At 40.7% G+C, this 19,943-nt stretch overlaps 1 protein-coding gene across 12 annotated transcripts in view; it reads right to left on the reverse strand.

Annotated features, from left to right (window-relative positions):
- The window catches only part of LOC138755825 (intermembrane lipid transfer protein VPS13B-like), a 1,263,706-nt gene that overhangs the window by 588,418 nt on the left and 655,345 nt on the right, over positions 1–19,943 (reverse strand). The window contains exon 22 of one of the 12 annotated variants that reach the window (XM_069922515.1): positions 5,157–5,354. The exons of the other annotated variants lie outside the window; for them this stretch is intronic. Coding sequence (XP_069778616.1) covers positions 5,305–5,354 — 50 coding nt within the window. The 3' untranslated portion in view covers positions 5,157–5,304. Of the gene's footprint in view, positions 1–5,156; positions 5,355–19,943 lie in introns of those variants that run through there. 12 annotated transcript variants of the gene reach the window in all.

Genomic DNA, 19,943 nt, shown 5'->3' on the forward strand with positions numbered 1-19,943 from the left:
GGCTATATGGGACTGGAGTTGGAATATTCAGCATCAGGAGGTTATGATACAGAATAATTGAGTGACTGCGCTAAGGATATGATTGAAGTAAGTTTAGCGAAGGATGCCCAAGTTAATGCAAAGAGATAAGATGGCCTTCTTCAGAAACACTAAAGCACTTGTGATGGTTAGAAAGGGAACTGCAGCTGAGCGCACTAAAGGAGTGAGTGAATTGTCCCCATAGCATGGATTTCGAAATGGGAATTGTTATAAAGATCGAGATAAGATAACAAAGGAATGTATGAAATGAGACAATGTGATGGGGAAATCAAAATGCTGCAATATCACTGCACTGCAATTCCTCCCTGGAATAATGCTTGTGAACAGTTTTTTTTTCCCCTCAGTTGCCCTAAACACACTTTAATTTGAGAGGTCAGAGAAATCATGTAATTCCCTTTCATAAATTTTGCTGTGAAAATAGAGGCAGCCAAATGAAACAAAATCCTCCGCAGTGCCATTACTAATGTAAAAAGCTTTTCCTGTTACTTCTGTTGCAAAATTTCAAAACCCCTGAGTGCAATTCTTGACGTGACCTAAATATCTAATGCACACAGGGTAGAACAAAACAAGTGATGCAAGGCTGTAGAAGACCAATCTGAAAGCTGTGTGCAATTTGTTTTTTGTGCACCAGTTTCGAACAAACCTCGATAGACTGAGTGCCAAATGCGAGAAGCATGAAACTAAACTGCTGACCTGAGGCTTCAGAAATTTGTATGAGAACCCCTGGCAGCCTGCTGCAATCCATGGCCAACGTAAAATTGGATGTTTCAATGAAGAAACACATGATTGTCATTACAAGATTTATTACAAATGTCAGATTGAAATTAACTGAAGTCTTTCAAGCTTTATCATGGCTATTAGCAAAATCATTTATCTTTATTAATCCAAATGGTGAACATGAAAAAAGCTTGAAGTGTGAATTGGCAATGTTTTATATTGAAACATTTCAGATACTCTAAGCATTTTGACTCAACTTGCAAATTACAATTAAATCACTTACATCTGAATAATCTAATGCTGTTTGGCCCAAAAGATACTGCTCACAGGCAATCAATGATAGTGAAACATGGTCACTCCATATTAGTAGTGTGTCCAGTGATCCTTCTTCCCACTGGAGTCTCAGTCAAAGGCTGAGCAGAGTTCTTTGGGTATATGAAACACAAGGCCAGTTCATGCCAGGCCGGAGGCCGGCTACAAGTGCGGAGGGAAAACTTACAACTTAACTTTCATTGAGCAGCCCTAAAAGGCTGTTCCTGCGTTGTATTCTTGTTGAGCGGCGCCTCATCCTGCCCTCCGAATCCAATGCAGGCAGGGCAACTGGTGCCGTAGCGCCACCTATCATAAATAGGCAGCAGACAATGGCCATCTTCCCTACCCATAATCCCCCACACAGCTGGAACTGCTCTGTGTTTCCCAAAACAATTCCAGCTGTGTGGGGTATTATGGTTAGGGACGACAACCATTGCTCTGCCGCATTTTGAGCAGCAGACAGTGGCCCCGAAAGCTGAAGCGGCCCAGTGAGGCTGTCACAGCCCACACCAGCAGCCCCCTGATGGCCCCCACCAGCCGCCCTTGCCCTGACGGCTCCCACTGGCCCCCACTGCCCTGGAGGCTCTTGCCTGCTGCCCCTGCCTTGAGGGGATAATGGAGGGACCACCGCTTGCAGCGGCTCTACATTCAAGCCAGGCAGCGGAGTGCAGTGCTCCACCGATTACCCTTCCCTGAGATTCAGCACCTCGAAGCTGGCCACAGCGCATTCAGAAAGGTAAGTCTCTAGGCACAAGGATGGAAAACCTCCACCTTTGCAGTTGGGCATTTTCCTTGAAAGGGTCTTCAATCTTTGAGCTTTTGGCTCTGATCTAACACTACAAAAATGCCTTGAATTGACCTCAGTTACCCAAAACATAATGGGCTTTCAACGAGTCCAATTTCTTTACCTTCCTGAACTTCAGCTTTGATATTTGATACAAAATTATGTGTTAACAGATTAATCTCATATTCATTGCTGAACAAGCCCTGGCAGATAGCAAAATCAGTATATACACCACCAAACATTAACAATTTAGATGCATTAAATAGCATATGGCTCTTCAATAAGATTAGGTAAAGACTGAACAAATACTTGCATGGGGTGTCTACTGGTTGGGGCAGAACCTGAGATATTTTCCTCCACTCCTGAGCCTGAATCTAAATTGCAGAAACTATGCAGAGGTGACAATGAGGTACCTGGACCCCAGTGAAGGACAGAACCAGGACTGCAAGCATTTAACTTATCAGATTTACAGATGGAAAAACAGACAGCTAATCAAGGGAAAAGAACAGCAAATTAGAGTTAAAACAATGAAAGCACAACTAGAGAGAGAAATGTTAGAAAGAAAGACTGTCTTATCATGCCACACTGAGCATAATTTCAATGCCAAATGGTGTTTTAATGGCTGTTCTCTTCCATTTGAATGTCAAATCCATTCATAGGAAAGGCATATTCAAGCAGAACATTCTTTGAATGAATGAATTTGAATGAAGTTTATTTTTATCTACATAAGTAAAATGTACAGATGCAGCTTCCCAGGTATATGTCAACACAAGAGAAAGTTAATACACAAAAGAGACTCAGCGGATCCCGCAGTATCTATAGATAATATTTCAAGCCTGAGCCCTTCATCAAGGTACGAGTGAGAGAAAAAGGTCATTATTTATTTTTTTAAATTCTAATTTGGATCTGCAGCACAGTAACCGACCCACAAGACCATGCCGTCAAAATATACCCATGTGACCAATAAACCCTATATGTCTTTGGAACATTGAAGGAAACCGAAGCATCGAGAAGAAAATGACGCAGTTTCTGGGAAAACAAACAAACAAACTGCTTACAGACAGTAGTGGATATGAACCCAGGTCGCTGAGATGCTGAAACCATGGCGCCACTTCCTTTCATATAAAAGGAAGAGGTTGGAAAATAAATGATGATAAATATTCGTAGTGCAAAAATCAAAGACGAATCTTTGTTGGTCTTGATTAGGGGAGGTTCAAGAGCTTGATAGCTGTTGGAAATAAAATGTTCTTGCTCTTTGCTATTCTGACTCTCATGGTTTTTAGACTGCAGACATCAAGGAATTTGCCCACTACACTGGCAGTCTAAAAAGGAATGTGTGGGAATTTTGAGTCAATTCTGCAGGACCCTTACAATTTTTTTTACCGGAAAAATTCATCGACAGTCATCCACTCTATTGCATGTCCAACCACCAGGATTAATGCACTCAGGTCCATGTAGTCTAAAAAGGCACCCAGTGTGTGTGAAGGACGACAGAGGCAGTAATTATGTTAATTTTTTTTCAGCGATTTTCCTGACATTGCAGTCTGAAAAACATACATGGCAGTTGCAAAATTTGACGAGAGTCTTATCTCACTGCATAATTCTCCAATGACAAGCCAACTCTGCCCAACACCATGCATTGTATAAATCCTTCCCAAATAACCATAGTTTCCAGGGAATAGAAAGTCATCTGTATATGCATCCCAAAAATCTGCAGAGCAGTTTGCTTGTCTCTCCAGAAGTGACTCAAGCTGCCAAGTCCAAAATGAATCATACACCAAAATAAACCTGTGATCTGGCATTCGCTTGACATCAATCAGCCATCTGAGCTTTCCTTGTGGTCTTAAGAATGGTTCGTGTTCGCAATTTAACCCTGTCACCTGCCTTGACAATTTATTCAAATATTTTTAAGCAGGGATACGATATAAAAAGTTTAATTCTTCAGGGTAGATTTACGCATTTCTGAGCCAAATAGAAGTGTGGGTAAACACATTAAAAAATGAACTTTCACTTTATTTGACAAGTGGGTTAAGAGAGAAGGAATATTGGGATAGCGAGGTAAAGGGAAAATGTATTAAAATTGAAGATCTTGTACTCCTCAAGAAGAATTTACAATAGGCAGGAATGAGACTCAACACTTCATTTATTTTCTTTCTATGCTGGAGAATTGATGGGAATGCATTTACAATTATCACATCATTAAACAAGTATTTGTAGTGGTAAGTATGAGCTGTGACAAGTTTAATGGGCGATTAATGTGCAAATCCAGCAAATATTTAAAAATAACAAGGAGGTTGAAGCAGAATGCCATTTATATAAAGTAAATTAGCCAGCCATTTTGAACAGCGGTTTCAAATTCTGGGTTTGTCTCCAATCTCCCTTTTCTGTATCAGAGAGACTGGGAGCAGACTGGGAGATCGCTTCGCTGAGCACCTTCGCCTGTCCACACAAGTGTCAGGGACCTCCCAGTTCTGCGTGCCACTCCCATATTCACATGTCTGTTCATGTCCTCATCTATTATCCCACCAAGACCACCTGTAAATTGAAGGAGCACCACCTAATTTTCCATCCGGGCAATCTTCAGCCAGCTGGCATTAACAGTCCTTTTTCTGGTTTCTGCTCACCTGCTCTCTTTTCACCTCTCACCTCCTGCCTTTACAACCACATGTTCCCCCCACCCCCACCCCCCTTGCCCTTTTGTTCGGATGCCTGCTGACATTTTTCCATAGCTTGAAAAGGGGTTCGGGCCCAAACCGTCTGTTATGTATTTTTTTTATCTTTGCTATAGAAAAAACAGTTTGACCTGCTGAATTTCTCCAGCATTGTGCTTTTTCTCTTCAACCACAGTGGGCTACAGGCTTTCGTGTTTTGCTTTTCTCCCATGGAGTTTGGTTGCCAACTTATGCAGTAATAAAGGTATACATTACAGTTAGATATTTTTTTCCAGGGAGGCTTGACCAAGTGTTTCTGTAAGAACTGTGGTTCGAACACAAGTTCAGGAGGCAGACACTGCCACAAGAAACATTTAATTTCTGGTTATGTAGAAAATTAGGTGTGAGACCCAAATATTAAGGTAACCACTGGATTCAAGGTCTTTTACTAGTTCATGCACTGTTGAGTGCATAATCAATGCGAGCATCAAATGCTTTAGAATAAAAACAATTCACTGTAGTTGTACGCTGTGTTGACAGAAAGAACAATACTTTGATTTTGCTATTTTTTTACTGGAGAGTATCTCTTTCCAAAGTGAGGATATAGATTACAGCAGGAATAGAAAATGTAAATACTCAAGAGGACAGACGATCTCTGTGGCAAGAGGCACAGAAACTACACTTCAGTTTGATGGTCAACGACTGACCTGCTAGGTTAACCCTGCTTCCGTCTCCAGAGGATACATGTTGCGAGTATCCTGTGGTTTCTGCTTAATTTCAGATTTCAGCCATCCAGAATATTTAATTTTGTTTTAGTGTACTGTAACCTGAAGGAGTCATTCGTCGAAACACTGCAAAATACGAAGCATAGTAGAGAGAATTCCGTCTGTGAGGTCCTTCATTGCTTTCAACTTAATCCTCAACTCAGATTAAATAATTGTTCTGAACATGATCAGCGAGTCTCTTTTTCCAGCTTTGTGTCACTGGGTTATATTTGTCAAAATCCATGATAATGTGTTCAAGTTCTATTTATATAAACTGCAGCAACACATTATAAAATTAATAACCTTATTTGATAAAAAAATGGACTGCAGCAGTTTAAGAAAAATAACATGTTGGAATCAAGAATTTGTAATTTTAAAGATACAGCACGGTAACAGGCCCTTTCAGCCCATGAACCTGTGCCACCCAATTAACCTGCAATCCATATTATTGGAGAGCAATAGGAAACCAGAACAACCAAAGGAAACCCAAACATGTCACGGGGAGAACATGAAAACTCCTTACGAACAGCAGCAGGTTCAAACCAACATTGTTGAATTTATTTTTTTTAAATGTAAACATACTTAAATGCTAACATACCACAGATTTAAACATTGTCCCTGGCGTGAACCCGCTGGTGGGTCATCAAGTTGGATGACCATGCAAATCCTTTCCCACTCATTGCACAGGTGAAGGGCCTCTCATCTCATGCCAAAAGAATCAAAATATTATTATTATGGCTCAGTGATGGATGATGAAGACAATTTAACATAGAAATATAGAAGATAGGAGCAGGAGTAGGTCATTCGACCCTTCGAGCCTGCTCCGCCATTCAACGATATCATGGCTGAGCTTAAAGTTCAGTACCCCGTCCCCGCCTTCTCTCCGTAACCTTTAATACCCTTATACTGAAGAAATAGATCTAATTCCCTCTTAAATAGATTTAATGAACCTGCCTCTACTGCCCTCTGTGGCAATGAATTCCACAGATTCACCACCCTCTGGGTCAAGAAATTCTTCCTCATCTCGGTCCTAAATGGTTTGCCTATTATCCTCAAACCATGGCCCCGGGTTCTGGATTTTCCCATCCTTGGAAACATCCCATCTGCATCCATTCTGTCCAGTCCTGCCAGAATTTTATAGGTCTCTACGAGATCCCCTCTCAATCTTCTAAACTCCAGCGAGTACAATCCCAATTTGCGCAATCTTTCCTCCTAAGTCATTCCTGCCATTCCGGGTATCAGCCTGGTGAATCGCCTCTGCACTCCCTCCATTGCAAGAACAATTTGTCGTGTATTTGTGCTTTATTTTCTGGCAAATGTTGGCCCATATATGAAATAATAAAGAAGCACACAAAGGTACCTGCTATCACCCACAACAAAACAATCTTATGGCCCAAGCCCAACTTGTATGAGTGGATGATCCACTGCAACTCAATCCTCTACACATTTTCAGTGGAAATGTAAGCTGTTTCCAAAAACAAAAGCACAAAATCACATCTACGTCAATGATTTTTCTCTGCGCGAAAGAGCTGGAGAAACTCAGAAGGAAATGCAGCATCTAAAGGAAGTAAAGGGTAAAAGTTTCTGCCCCAATACGATGCCCTGCAATCATACTGTCTGCAGACTTTCCTGTTTAATGATTTTTCTAAATGTTTGAAACGCATTTACAAAAAGAGATGATCCCAATTTAAACAGAACAAGACATGTTTGTTTTGTTTAAAAGAAAATAAAGCAAAGACTAGCATTTCAGAACATCCCTTAGCTCTGTGCAGAAATAAGTAGCCTTTTAAATGCAGTCACTGTTGCCAAATTATGGAACCAAAGAGCACTGCAGCACAGAAAATGGCTCTTCAGCCCATCTTGTCTGGGCTGAACTATTATTGTACCTGATCCCATTGAGCTGCACCCTCGACGACAGCCTTCCATGCCTCCCGCATTCATGTGCTAGATTTTTCTTATATGTCAAAACTGAGCCCGCATCCACACTCCCACCGCTCTCGGCGTGAAAAAGTTCCCCCCTAATGCTTCCCTTTCACCATCAACCTACAATTCTTGTCTCACCTCAACTTCAGTGGAAAAAGCCTTTTTGCATTTACTCTCTCTATACCTTTTGTGTATAATTTTGTGCAGGAAGCAGCAATATAATTGTGTCTAAATCTTGTTTCAGATTTGTAGATTGTGGGATTAGCACTCTTGCACTTCTAAAAATAAAACATCACTTTGTTAAATCATTTGTACATCCATCTGAGACTCCAGGTGGGACTTCAGTTTGGATCAGGAGTTCCAGGAATTAGACCCACCAAAATAAACAGCAATATATTTGTAAGTCAGAATAGCCCACAACTTGCATAGACCCCTGGAGGAGGTGGTCTTCCTGAGCACCTGCTGTATTGACCCTTCTTGGACACAAGGTGAAAGATCTGTTGTCAGAACAATCTGGGCATTGGTGGTAAAAATGTGTACAAATTTAGCCATCACTGTGCCTGTGGTGAAAAAGCTATAAATGGTAAGGAAAGGTTAAACAGGTTGTGTAGAAGAATAAGGGGAAATTTGATCGAGGTATACAAAATTACAATGGGTATAGATGGAGCAAATGCAAGTAGGCTTTTTCTACTGAGGACGGGTGAGATACACATCAGAGGACATGGGTTAAGGGTGAAAGAGGAAACATTTAAAGGGAATATTACACACAGAGACTAGTGGAAGTGTGAAAAAAGCTGCCAGCAGAAGTGGTGAATGCAGGCTGAATTTTCACATTTAAGAAAAATTTAGACAGGTACATGGATGGGCTATGGTCTGGGTGCAGGTCAGTGGGTCTAAGCAGAATAATTGTTCAACACAGACTAGAAGAGTTGAAGGGCCTGTTTTCTGTGGGCTGTTATCGCCTCAAACCGTGTATCTTGGCGCCTCACAGTTCGGCGGGCAGCAACCTCCTTTGAAGAAGACCGCAGAGCCCACCTCACTGACAAAAGACAAAGGAGGATAAACCCAACACCCAACCCCAACCAACCAATTTTCCCCTGCAACCGCTGCAACCGTGTCTGCCTTTCCCACATCGGACTTGTCAGCCACAAACGAGCCTGCAGCTGACGTGGACATTTACCCCCTCCATAAATCTTCGTCCGCGAAGCCAAGCCAAAGAATGTTCTACGGTTCTATGGTGTAGATAGGGTGCCATTTCTTGAGAATCCTTGGAGGTGCACTTATTTGTTCAACTCGTATGTATTCCAACACACTCTGGCCTGTGCCATGTCAATGGTAGAAAGGCTTGATACACAATCTTGGTTGCACTCTTGTAGTCACAGTATCCATGTGGGAGGTCAATGGTGATGTTAATAGTGGTGACTTGGTGAAGATATTGTCATTGGAAAGGAATAGGAAGTTATACATTAGACTCTTGCTGGAGATAGTTATTACCTGGCGCTTTCATGGCCAGAATATTCCTTCCTATTTATCACCTATTGTCCAGGTCTTGCCACATATAAAGAACTGCAAATGAAATTGAACACTACGTTATCATCAATGAGCAAACGCAATTCTGACCAGAGTCATGCAGTGACTCTGTTTTGGGACCCCTGGTCTCTGTGATTTTTATAAAATGATCTGGACGAAGAAGTAGAGGGATGGGTCAATAAGTTTGCAGATGATATTAAAGTTGGAGGTGTTGTGGATTGCGTTGAAGGCTGTTGTAGGTTACAACAGGAGATAGACAGGACACGGAGTTGGGCGGAAAAATGGCAGATGGAGTTCAATTTGGTTAAGTGTGAGGAGTTGTATTTTGGTAGATCAGACAAGGCAGAGTATATGGTTAATGGTAGGATACTTAAGTGTGGAAGAACAGAGGATTCTTGGGATCCAAATCCATAGATATCAGAAGGTCTCCAAACTGGTGATTGGACAGTTAAGAAGGCCTATGGTATGCTGGTCTTCATTAGTAGAGAGATTAAGTTCAGGAGTCACGAGCTAATTTTGCAGTTATATAAAACTTTGGTGAAACCACACTTAGAATATTGTGTTCAGTTCTGGTCACCTCATTGGAGGAAAGATGTGAAAGTTATAGAGAAGTTGAAGAGGAAATGCACCAAGATGTTGCCTGGATTAGAAAATGTGTCTTATGAGACAAGGTTAACAGAGTTAGGGCTTTTCTCTTTGGAGTGAAGAAAGATGAAAGGTGACTTAATGGATGTATACATGATTATGAGAGGCATAGATAAGGTAGACAGTCAGCACCTTTTTCCCGGGACAGAAATAGCAAATACCAGAGGACATCTGTACAAAGTGAAAGGAGGAAAGTTCAGGGGAGACATTAGGGTTAAGTTGTTTTACACAGAGAGTTGTGGATGCCTGCAATGCATTGCCAGGGGTGGTGATGGAGGCTGGAACAACAGGGGCATTGAAGAGATCCTTAGGCACATGGATGAAAGAAAAATAGAGGGTTCTGAGATAGGGAGGATATAGTACCTTTTTTGTAGGTTAATATGGGTTGGCACAGTATAACATTGTGGATTGAAGGCCTGTACTGTGCTATAATGTTCTATGATGTAGAACAGCTTCCAGTTGCTTTCACATAGAAAAAGCAACTGAAAACTGTTAGGGCTGGAATTCCTGCAATAATGTTCTGGGACGAGAATCATCGACCTCCAACAAGAAGAATCATTTTCACTTTTACAAGCTGGGATTCCAACCACTGCAGTTTTTGTTTTTTCCCCAAGACACCAGTTAACTACATTTCTACCAGGTGCCATATCAGGAGTTCTCTCTCCCACCTCAACTCTGGAATTTACCTCTTTGGGTCAAACTTAGACCAAAGCTGTGATGATGTCTAGAGTCGATTAGTCATGGCAAAAACCAAACTAGTCAACTGTGAACAGTTTATTTTAGCCTTAGATCTTATTTTTGGCGAGGGAGTTTCAGGGTTTATTTAGGATGAAGACATGGTGCTGCTTGATTGAAGTTTCCACAAATTTTCGACATTGCCAGGCACATACTGTTGCAACTGCACTTTAACAGTTTGGCAAAAGGTATGACTGAGTTTGAATAGAACCGTACAACTCGGTATGCGTTCTTTGGGCCACAATGTATGCTAACATCTGTCACCTGACTCCATATCAAGATAGAGTTGTAGAGATGAAGAAAGAAAGAGAAAGAAAAGGAAAAAGAAAGAAAAAGAAAACAAGGTAAAGAAAGATCACAGCACAATACAGGCCCTTCAGGCCATAATGTTGTGCCGACCTATGTAAACCTACCCCACAACAATCTATTTTTTTCCTCCTTACACCATAACCCTCTATTATTGTTACATCCATGGGCCTATTTTATGGAATGGGTTAATAAAATTATGATAAAATACATCTTAAAAGGGTATCAATTGTGGGGTTTTAGTTTACATTCCACAAGAGACATTAACATTTTACAAAACACATGTCATTTGAAATGCAAGAGCTATGCCTAAGCAGAGACTCCATATCTTCAGTGATTTTGAGGAGTACCTATGAAGACTTTGCAAGGAAGTGTTCAGTGGTTCTCAACCTTTTTCTTTCCACTCACCACTTTAAATTATCCCTATGTCATCAGTGCTCTGTTTCTTAAGGTGGTATGTGAGTGGGAAGGGAAGGTTGAGACCCAATTGTTACTGAAATATTTTGCTTGAGAAAAATTGTCATTGGCCCATTTCTTTTGGAGTTATGAAACGCTGCACATAACGAGTCAATGAGGGACGATTAAAACAATGGTTTTCAACGTTTTTCTTTCCACCCACATCCCACCTTAAGCAATCCCTTATTAATCACAAAGCACCGATGGCATAGGGAATATTTAAAGTGGCATGTGAGTGGTAATAAAAATGTTGAGAACCACTATGTTGATCAGACTGGTGTTGTAGAATCGAAATGGACTATTATTTTTTAAAGAAACAGATGTCCAGGATCAAGAACTGATTAATCTTTTGCCGGTGCCAGTGATCCAAGTCTGGTTGAAGTTTGCTGTTCTAGAGGGGCCATGTGGTTTTGCAAACAGAGAGAGAAAAAAAACATGCTATGCTCTTGAGAGAGAGAGAGAGAGAGAGAGGGAAGGAGGGAGTTTACAGCAGGAGTTGGTGTTGGAAACTGCAAGTTTCGCAGACCTGCTGTAAGACCCCATTTGAAGAGAAGTTTTGAGTTCTGAGTTCAGCCTATTCTAAACCCCTATAATCAATTACAAGAGGATGTAGCTGGTTAGTGTGTTTCTCCTGAAATAGGGGAAAAAGAATAAATCTGTGCTAATCTTGAAGAGGTTATCTTTTGGAAAACCCATGAGGGGGCAAGTTTCTTCAGCAAGTCACTGAATTGGCTGATTGAAGGAGATCAGTTTGTGTGTATGTGTCCAACGAACAATGAATATCTCTGAAACAAAAAAAATCTTCCTTTGCAGTAACAATTTAAGTTAAAGCACCAGAACCTGCTGAAGATCATAAATGTTTAATTCTGTGCACAGTATGAAAATTGCCTGATCCCAGTGAACTTGGAGAAGTGAAAAGTGAATGATTGCACAGTGAAACAAAGAACTTTCCTGAACACATACATATTACATACACATGAGCTTAGGATTAGAAGGGGGTTAAGTTAATAGTAATAAGTTAAATATTGATATTATTATGTTTGAAGAACATTAAAGACGTTTTTGTTTGGTGAATTTCTGTTGCTACTGATCTTTTAAGTCCTTTGGGCTCATAACACTGTCTAAGAGTCTTTAAATGTCCCTATTGTACCAGCCTTGACCACCAACCCAGGCAATGCATTTTGTCAAACGTCTTCAGTACATTGGCTATAATTATGCCTGGCCACCTAGCATCAGCTTTATCAAACTATTTTTGACATCATATTGGATTGAATGAAATTGTCTGAACTGAATTGAAACCAATACTTTTAAAAGTCAATATTTTCATGACTTGGAATTATATTTCAAAGATTGGGAAATAATACAGGACATATAAATGGGTAAGTTTAAAAGGGGAACCTCGAGGTGTACAATCCAGTGATCATTTGGGATCAGAGTAAAACACACACAATGTTGGAGAAACTCAGCAGGTCAAACAGTGTCCTTTATGTAGCAAATGTAAAAATACATAACCGACGTTTCAGGTTTGAACCGTTCATCAAGGTATGAGAGAAAGTCAGCTGGCGTCCGAACAAAAAAGATACGAGAAGAAAGGGGGGTGGCAAAGGTGGGATATGATTGGTAGAGAAGGGAAGGAGGGGTCTGCAGGGATCAGGAGGAGGAGGGACGGTTGGGTGGGTAGAAGGGGAAGGGATGGGATAACTGGAAAGACGAGAAAGGAGAGGAGAAAAAAGGCGAGCAAGTTTAGCAGAAAAGTCAATGTTATGCCATCTGGTGGGATCAGAGGTGGAGAGGGTGAGAACATCTAAGTTCTTGGGAGTCACTATCTCAGAGGATCTTTCCTGGACCCAACACACTAATGGCATCATGAAGAAAGCAAAACTACTTCCTCAGGAGTTTGAGGAGGTTTGGTATGACATCGGAAACCCTGGCAGATATCTACAGATGTGTGGTAGAAAGTGTGCTGACCAGCTGTATCACAGCCTGGTATGGGGACACCAATACCCCTGAGGGAAAAGCCCTGCAAAGGGTAGTGAACAGCCCAGAACATCATAAGTAAAACCCTCCCCACCATTGAGAATGGCTACAGGGAACTCTGCCATTGAAAACCAACAGCAATTATGATGGATCCACACTACCCAGCACAAGCTCTGTTCTCACTGTTACCATCAGGAAGGAGGTAATAGGTGCCAGAAGACTTGGACCACCAGGCTCAGGAACAGCAGCTACCCTTCCACCATCAGACTCCTCAACGACAAATTCAATCAAGGACTCATTTAAGGACTCTTTCTTTTGCACAATTGATTTTTTTTAAATATTTCAGTCAATTTGTTTACCTTTCTTTATTTGTTTACATGTGCCTGTTGAGTACAGTTTTTTTTGGATTACAATAAGCGGTAATTCTGCCTTGCGAGCAGGAAAAAGAATCTTAGGATTGTATGCAATGTCCTAGAACCATAGAACACTACAACACAGAAACAGGCCCCTTTGGTCCTTCTAGTCTGTGCCAAACCATTTATGTATGTTAATCTGAAATCGAAAATGGGTAAATTAAATTTAAGAAAATAATTTAATTTAAAAATTAAATTGTTATGCACTGTTTTATCATTATTAGTAAAATGTAATTTCATTCAATATTATATGTCTCCAAGGAAAATGCAAATTACAAAAATAAAGGAAAATATTGGAAGAATCCAGTAACATAAAGCAAGGAAGATATGAAGCAAGATTCTTCAGGTTCTTCTCCATTGTGAATTAACACACTGCTCCATGGTAGCAAAGTTCAACCTCTTCGAACACAAAAATGGCAGTAGCATCTTTGCCTGGTTGCACAAACGTGCCTTGAAAACTTTCTCCAGCACATTTGTGTAGTGCCCTTGAGCCCAGCATCTAGTTTTTCTTGATTAACTATCTTGGTAAAGGGTTCGAACCCTTATAGTTGCTATCCATAATACTGTCTGAGATGCTGAGTTTCTCCTGCAATTCTTTGTCTACTCAAGATTCCAGCTCTTGTGCTTCTCGATGAAACAGGGGAATTATATTTAGCTTCCATTTGTCCTGGTGGCCAAAGATTGACCCCTGAGTACTTGAATTATTTCATGTTCTGTAACATCGAACATACTTTTGCTTTTAATCCTCAAACTATGCAGTGATGATCTTTAAAGATTGCCACACATGCAATTTAAAAGACTGGAGCCCTTTCATTATTAATTTGGGCTCATAAACCTAGTTAGAGGGGAATTTATTGGGTCAGAAATATTCCCATCCAATTACTCTGCTACTGACAAATGCCATTTAGCTGATGATGCTCCATGGCTAATCTTTGAAGAGATCCTTATTTTAAGTGTCTTTACGGATTTGATTATGTATAATTTTGCTTAAAAATATACATTAAAATATGGCATTTTTTTCTGCTTTTTCTCCCCAAGTACATTTCCAGGAAATCAAATTTCTTGGTACACTGTAAGAAGGTTTGCTCCGCTGAGCATGTGATGTGGATGAATGCCAGCGTGTTTTTCCTGCCATTTGTTCCTCTAAGTGTGGCTCCCAGGCAACTCCTGACAAACTCCAGTGTTACCACATTTGTATGGCACGTTAGACAGTCTGATGGTCAATTAGCCAGCTTTTTTTGTTTTAGAGATTAATAAGTGATGTGCATTTTTGAACCCAGAAATGAGATGGAAGTGTTGCTTGATATGTTTCAGGAGAATTAATTTGGAACTTCTGGATTCAGCTAATGTAAGGCATGACATGGGGAAAAATGCTCTTAAAAGAGATCAAACAAAACCTCCATCTCATTTCTGGATTCAAAGATGTCCATCACTTTTTTAATCTATAAAACAAAAACAGGTTAATTGTCTGATCATCAGTCTCTACGAGACTATAACAGCTCATTAAGACTGTAATAAAAACTTTAGCTGGAGTCAAAGTTACAGCACTGAAAGAGGACCTTTGGCAACCTCTATGATGACCAAGTTGTCAACCCATTGCCTGAGTTAGGCCTGCATCACACTAAACCTTTCCTATCCACTTACCTGTCTGAATATCTTTCTTTAGAAATGTATACCTGTCTCTGTTACCTCCTCTGGCATCTCATTCCATACGCCCACCATCTTTAAGTCACATCAATTTTTCTCATCCCATCATAAATCTATGCCTTTTACTTTAAGATTCCCTTATCCTGGGAAGTCCCCCATTATTTTATTAATGTCCACGAGGTTCTCCCCCACCCTCCTCCTCTTATGAAATTCAACCCAACTCATTGATGCCAACCATACTGACTTCTGAAAGAGTCCTTTTTGCAATATCCTTCTCAGCCCTTCTATCCATATACATCAGTCTCTAACCAGATATCGTCAATATTGACCTCCAATTTCAGCCCCCCGTCTCTCTCTTTCCCTACCCCTCTCTCTCCCAGTCTCCAGCTCCACACCCCCTTCCCTCTTCTATCCTCCTTACCCACTGCCCTCTCATCCTGTTACTTATTAGCCTCTTTCTCTTTGAGACTCCCACCTCTATCTACCTATTACCTCAAACCCAGGAATAGGCTTCTGAAGTTGCATGATCTGCCACGATCATAGTGAATGGGTGGGACAGCATCAAAGAGTTGAAGGTCCTTCTCCTCCACCCATTTCCAATGATTTTATGATCCTATCCTGTGCAACAAACAGGTTAATGAGGTCAAGCACAAGTCTAATTACCTTATGCTTATAGTCTCATCCCCTGGCACTGGCTCAGTCTGCCAGATGCACCAAAGATCCCAATGAGTATACAGTATTCAAAGCTAACCTCACCATTTCTTACAACATTTTTAGGGTGGCACAGTTAACACAACGCTATTGCACTGTCAGCATCCCGGGTTCCAGCGCAGTCTGTAAGGAGTTTGAACGCTCTCCCCGTGTTTGTGTGGGTTTTCTCGTGGTGCTCCGGTTTCCTCCCACTCTCCAAAACACACATGGGAATGGGGTCGTAGGTTAATTTGGGTGCAATTGGGTGGCACAGTTTAAAATGGCCAGAATCGGCTTCTACCATGTTGTAAATAAAATTTAAAATTTAACTTTAAGTTGTGTGTAACCTTGATGCAAATGGAGGAGAGAAGTAAAACATGAAAGTCTGCAGACACCGTGATTGAAGTAAAAACTCAATGCTGGAGAAACTCACCAGGTCAAATAATACAATATTATGTAGCAAAAATAAAGATGCATAACCAATGCATCAGGCTAGTGCTCTTCATCAAAGAATGAGCAAAATGTGGGTAGGCATGCAAACAAAATGGTGCTCATGTATCTTCATCTTTGCCATATAAAGTACACTGTTTGACCTGCTGAGTTTTTCCAGTATTGTGTTTTCACTTGAGAAAAAAAATTCAACAGCCGACAGAAAATGGTTTGTAATAATAAACAGATCCCTTGCCCATATTCTTGGTGCCAGGACACTTCATGGGGTCCATAGTCAATGCTGAAGACTGCCAGGCACACATAATCCTGACAGATTATCTCAGCCACCAAACCTGGCGGATCGGGAGATAAGCAGGGAAGATGGAAAAGTCAAAGAGAGCTGAAAATTTCAGATCAAAGAGAGATGAGATTTTTTTTAAAAATTCAAATGTATTAAAGATTACTGAGCTACAGAACTACCCTTGAAATTACTTCTGCTCTTCTGCTTATTATCCCAAATTATTTTTGGAAACTATGCATTTGTCTGCGTGGAGGTAAGAGTAAATTTGGCTTTGATATTCTCCAGTCGCATATTTTGTCAGCACTTTCCATTTGAAGTCAGGGAAACTTTGGAGAGAAGAGGTGCAAACCGAAGATAGAACAATTAGGAAAACACTTGCTATCAAGCACCCTTACAGCTGTCTACTATTAGCCTGGACTGGCTTTAAACACCATGGTCCCTGTAATGAAAACATAATCTTGAACCCAGTTAGACAAGCAGCCCACTATAAACTCTTGCTCATTATTTTTATTTAACCTTGCATATTTGGAATCATAAATCATATGGATTGTCATTGCTTCAATGTGCATATTAAAATACTTTTCTGTTATATATTATCATTGCTCTTTTAAGATTGTGAAGATCAGAAAAAAACCTGAAAAAAGGATTCTGTAGTTGGTTTTCACAAGCCAAGGTTTCACTTTCAATCATTTTGAAAGGTAAACTACAAACTGTTCATTGTAAACATAACCATATATTGCACAGGGACATTTAAAAATACCCATCAACTCCAATAGCTTCACATTAATTGTAGAGGCCCAAGCATCCCCATCAAATACCATATATGCCAGCATATATGATGATCCAAAATTTAAAAATGTCACCTCAAAATCAGGGTCCTCTTATACGTCAAGTATAAAATCCAAACCTTGACAGCGAAATCTCAACACCACTGCCATCTTCCCCCTCCATATCCTATCCTCATCCTGCCAGCTCCAACTCAAGTGTCCCAGTCAGGCCCTAGGCACACTCTACCATCTTCCTCATGGTGACAGCGAAGAGAAAGGAAGCTTGGTTGTGGACGTGACGTTTACAAAAAACGCGCGCTTCATTTCTGGCTCGTTTCCATTCTGGGACCCTCTCGGACTGAGGAGCATTGTCTGTTCAATGGGACAAACCATGGTCTGGGCACCTCCTCAATTTCATAGCAATGGGAAAAACATTGACGTCCACTGCATCTGCCAATGGGATTCATGAATAAGCCTACTCTTGTACACATTCTATAAGTTACCAACAAAGTCTCAGCGCTCCCCCGCGGGGTCCAACTGCCATTGGCTCTGCACAGGCTTTAAATTAGTCAACAGTGGTTTATTTTAAAATATACCAATAAAATTAAAACTTTTATGGTCATTTGGTATCACTCCACTGGTCAGGGGTAAGTGCCAGACTTGGGGACATCTTATACAGCGGGCATAGCTCAAAACATACATTTCAGGTGGAAATTCCAGGGGTCATTCAAAACGAGCTGTCCCATATGCTGGCATATATGGCAGCTCCTGAGAAAGTGAATTAAATGTAAACCATGTGTAACAATGCAGAATGAATCACTGGGAACCAACAGCTGACCATGAACACTCTTTATAAAGAAGGGAAGTGGCGTATGTCAATCAGTGTGTTTACAAAGACAAAGAGTAAGAAATAGATATAAATTATGGTGCAATAACAGACTAATTCTTTAGGAATCTCCAGCAATTCTTCATTGATAAACTGAAATAAACACTGCAAATGAACTTGCTGTTCCAAACGAAAGTGTTTAATGAAGTTAAAAGTAAATGCCCTTGATTCTTCTAATATTTCGTGAATAAGTCCCCAAATACTGATGGCTGGTAACCCAGGATTCTGAAAAGTAATACATGAGTGAAGATCTTCCAGTATTCCTGAGATTCTGCAGCATTCCCAGCAGATTGGAAGACTGCAAGCACAACACCATTATTTTGGAAAAGCAGTCACAGAGAACCAGAAACAAGTTAGCCTGGCATTAACGCAAGAAAATTGTTGGCATCCATCGTTAAAGAAGTGATAATAGCGTACTGAGAAAATCATAGTGTGATTTGGCAGAGTCAATGTGGTTTTATTATGGGAAAACGATGACAACTGGAATAAGGCTGTTTTGCGAATGTAACTCACAGGATAGAGGAGGAAGAACTGATGGGTGTAGTTTATCCAGCTCTTCAATAAAATTCTGATAAAGTAGGTTCCTTACACACAATAACTCACAGATTAACACTAACTCAGTGGAGGATTAGTTATAATCAGAATGGTGGAGACATGCAGCGGAGAAACTGACATTTTGGCCCACCTCACCCATGATAGACAAGATAGCAAATGTTTACCATACTTCGAAGAAGGGCTCAGGCCTGAAATGTCAGTTATAAATCTTTACCTCCTGTGGATGCTGTGAGACCTGCTGAATTCCTCCAGTATTTCTGCGCTTTTGCTACAACCACAGTGTCTCGAGACTTATGTGCTTCACTCTGTTGCAACTAGTCACCAACATCTGTGTGAGAAAAACCTAACCTCAGATTTCCTTTAAATTTCTCCCTGCTCACCTTAAACCTGTGCCCTGTCATTGCAGATTCCCCTGCCTGTGGAGAAAGTTTCCAATTATCTATCCTATCTATGTCCTTCGTAATTTTGTAAACCTCTGCAAGGTTGCCCTTCAACCTTCTATGTCCGCTAAGAATAAAACTAGTCTATCCAATTTCTCCTTATAAGTACAGCCCTCCACTCCAGGCAAGATCCAGGTGAATCTCTTCTTCACTGTCTCTATTGCTACCATCTTCTTCCTCCACTGTAGTGACCAAAACTGGACACAATATCCAATCAATAATTTGTACTTCTGCAACATGATATCCAGCTCTTATACTCAAAGCCTCAATTTATGAAGGCAAGTTTCTCAGGTGCCTTTCATTACCCTATCCACCCATCATGTCAATTTCATGGATCTCTAGACTTGCATCCTAAGGTTTCTTGGTTCGTTAACACAGCCATTGTCCTTGTCATTGCAACCAGAGTTTGGGCCATTGAAATGTATTAACTCATACTTATCTGGACTAAATTCAATTTTTCTACTATTGCACCCAACTTTACATATCATTTTATTTTGAAGCAGCCTTCACCAATTTCAGGCTGCCTGCAAACTTGCTGATCATATCCCCTAAATTCTCCACCACATCTTCATACATGTTCCAATGCTGATCCCTGCAGTACACCATTTACTACAGGTATGCAGGCAGAAAGATACCCATCCACCATTGCCCTCTGTTTCCTACCACCCAGCCACTTTTGGATACAGTTCACCTATATTCCTCCCGTGGCTTAATTTTATGGTTGCCAACAAGCAGAACCTTGTCAGAAACCCTAATAAAATCCACAGAGACAACAGCTCCCCTGCCTTCATTAATCTCCTTGGTAACCTCCTAAAAAAAATTCTGTGAGTTTATTGAGACATAATGTCCCCTGTAATATAAAGTGTGATCCTTCCTCATCAGACACATAAATTCTTTCCCCAACAACTTCCCTGAGCACTGTGTAATCCTCACCAGCCTATATCATCTCTGCTTATCCCAACTGCTTGAACAAGGG

This window comes from Narcine bancroftii, chromosome 2 (assembly GCF_036971445.1).
Source record: "Narcine bancroftii isolate sNarBan1 chromosome 2, sNarBan1.hap1, whole genome shotgun sequence".
Taxonomy (NCBI): domain Eukaryota; kingdom Metazoa; phylum Chordata; class Chondrichthyes; order Torpediniformes; family Narcinidae; genus Narcine; species Narcine bancroftii.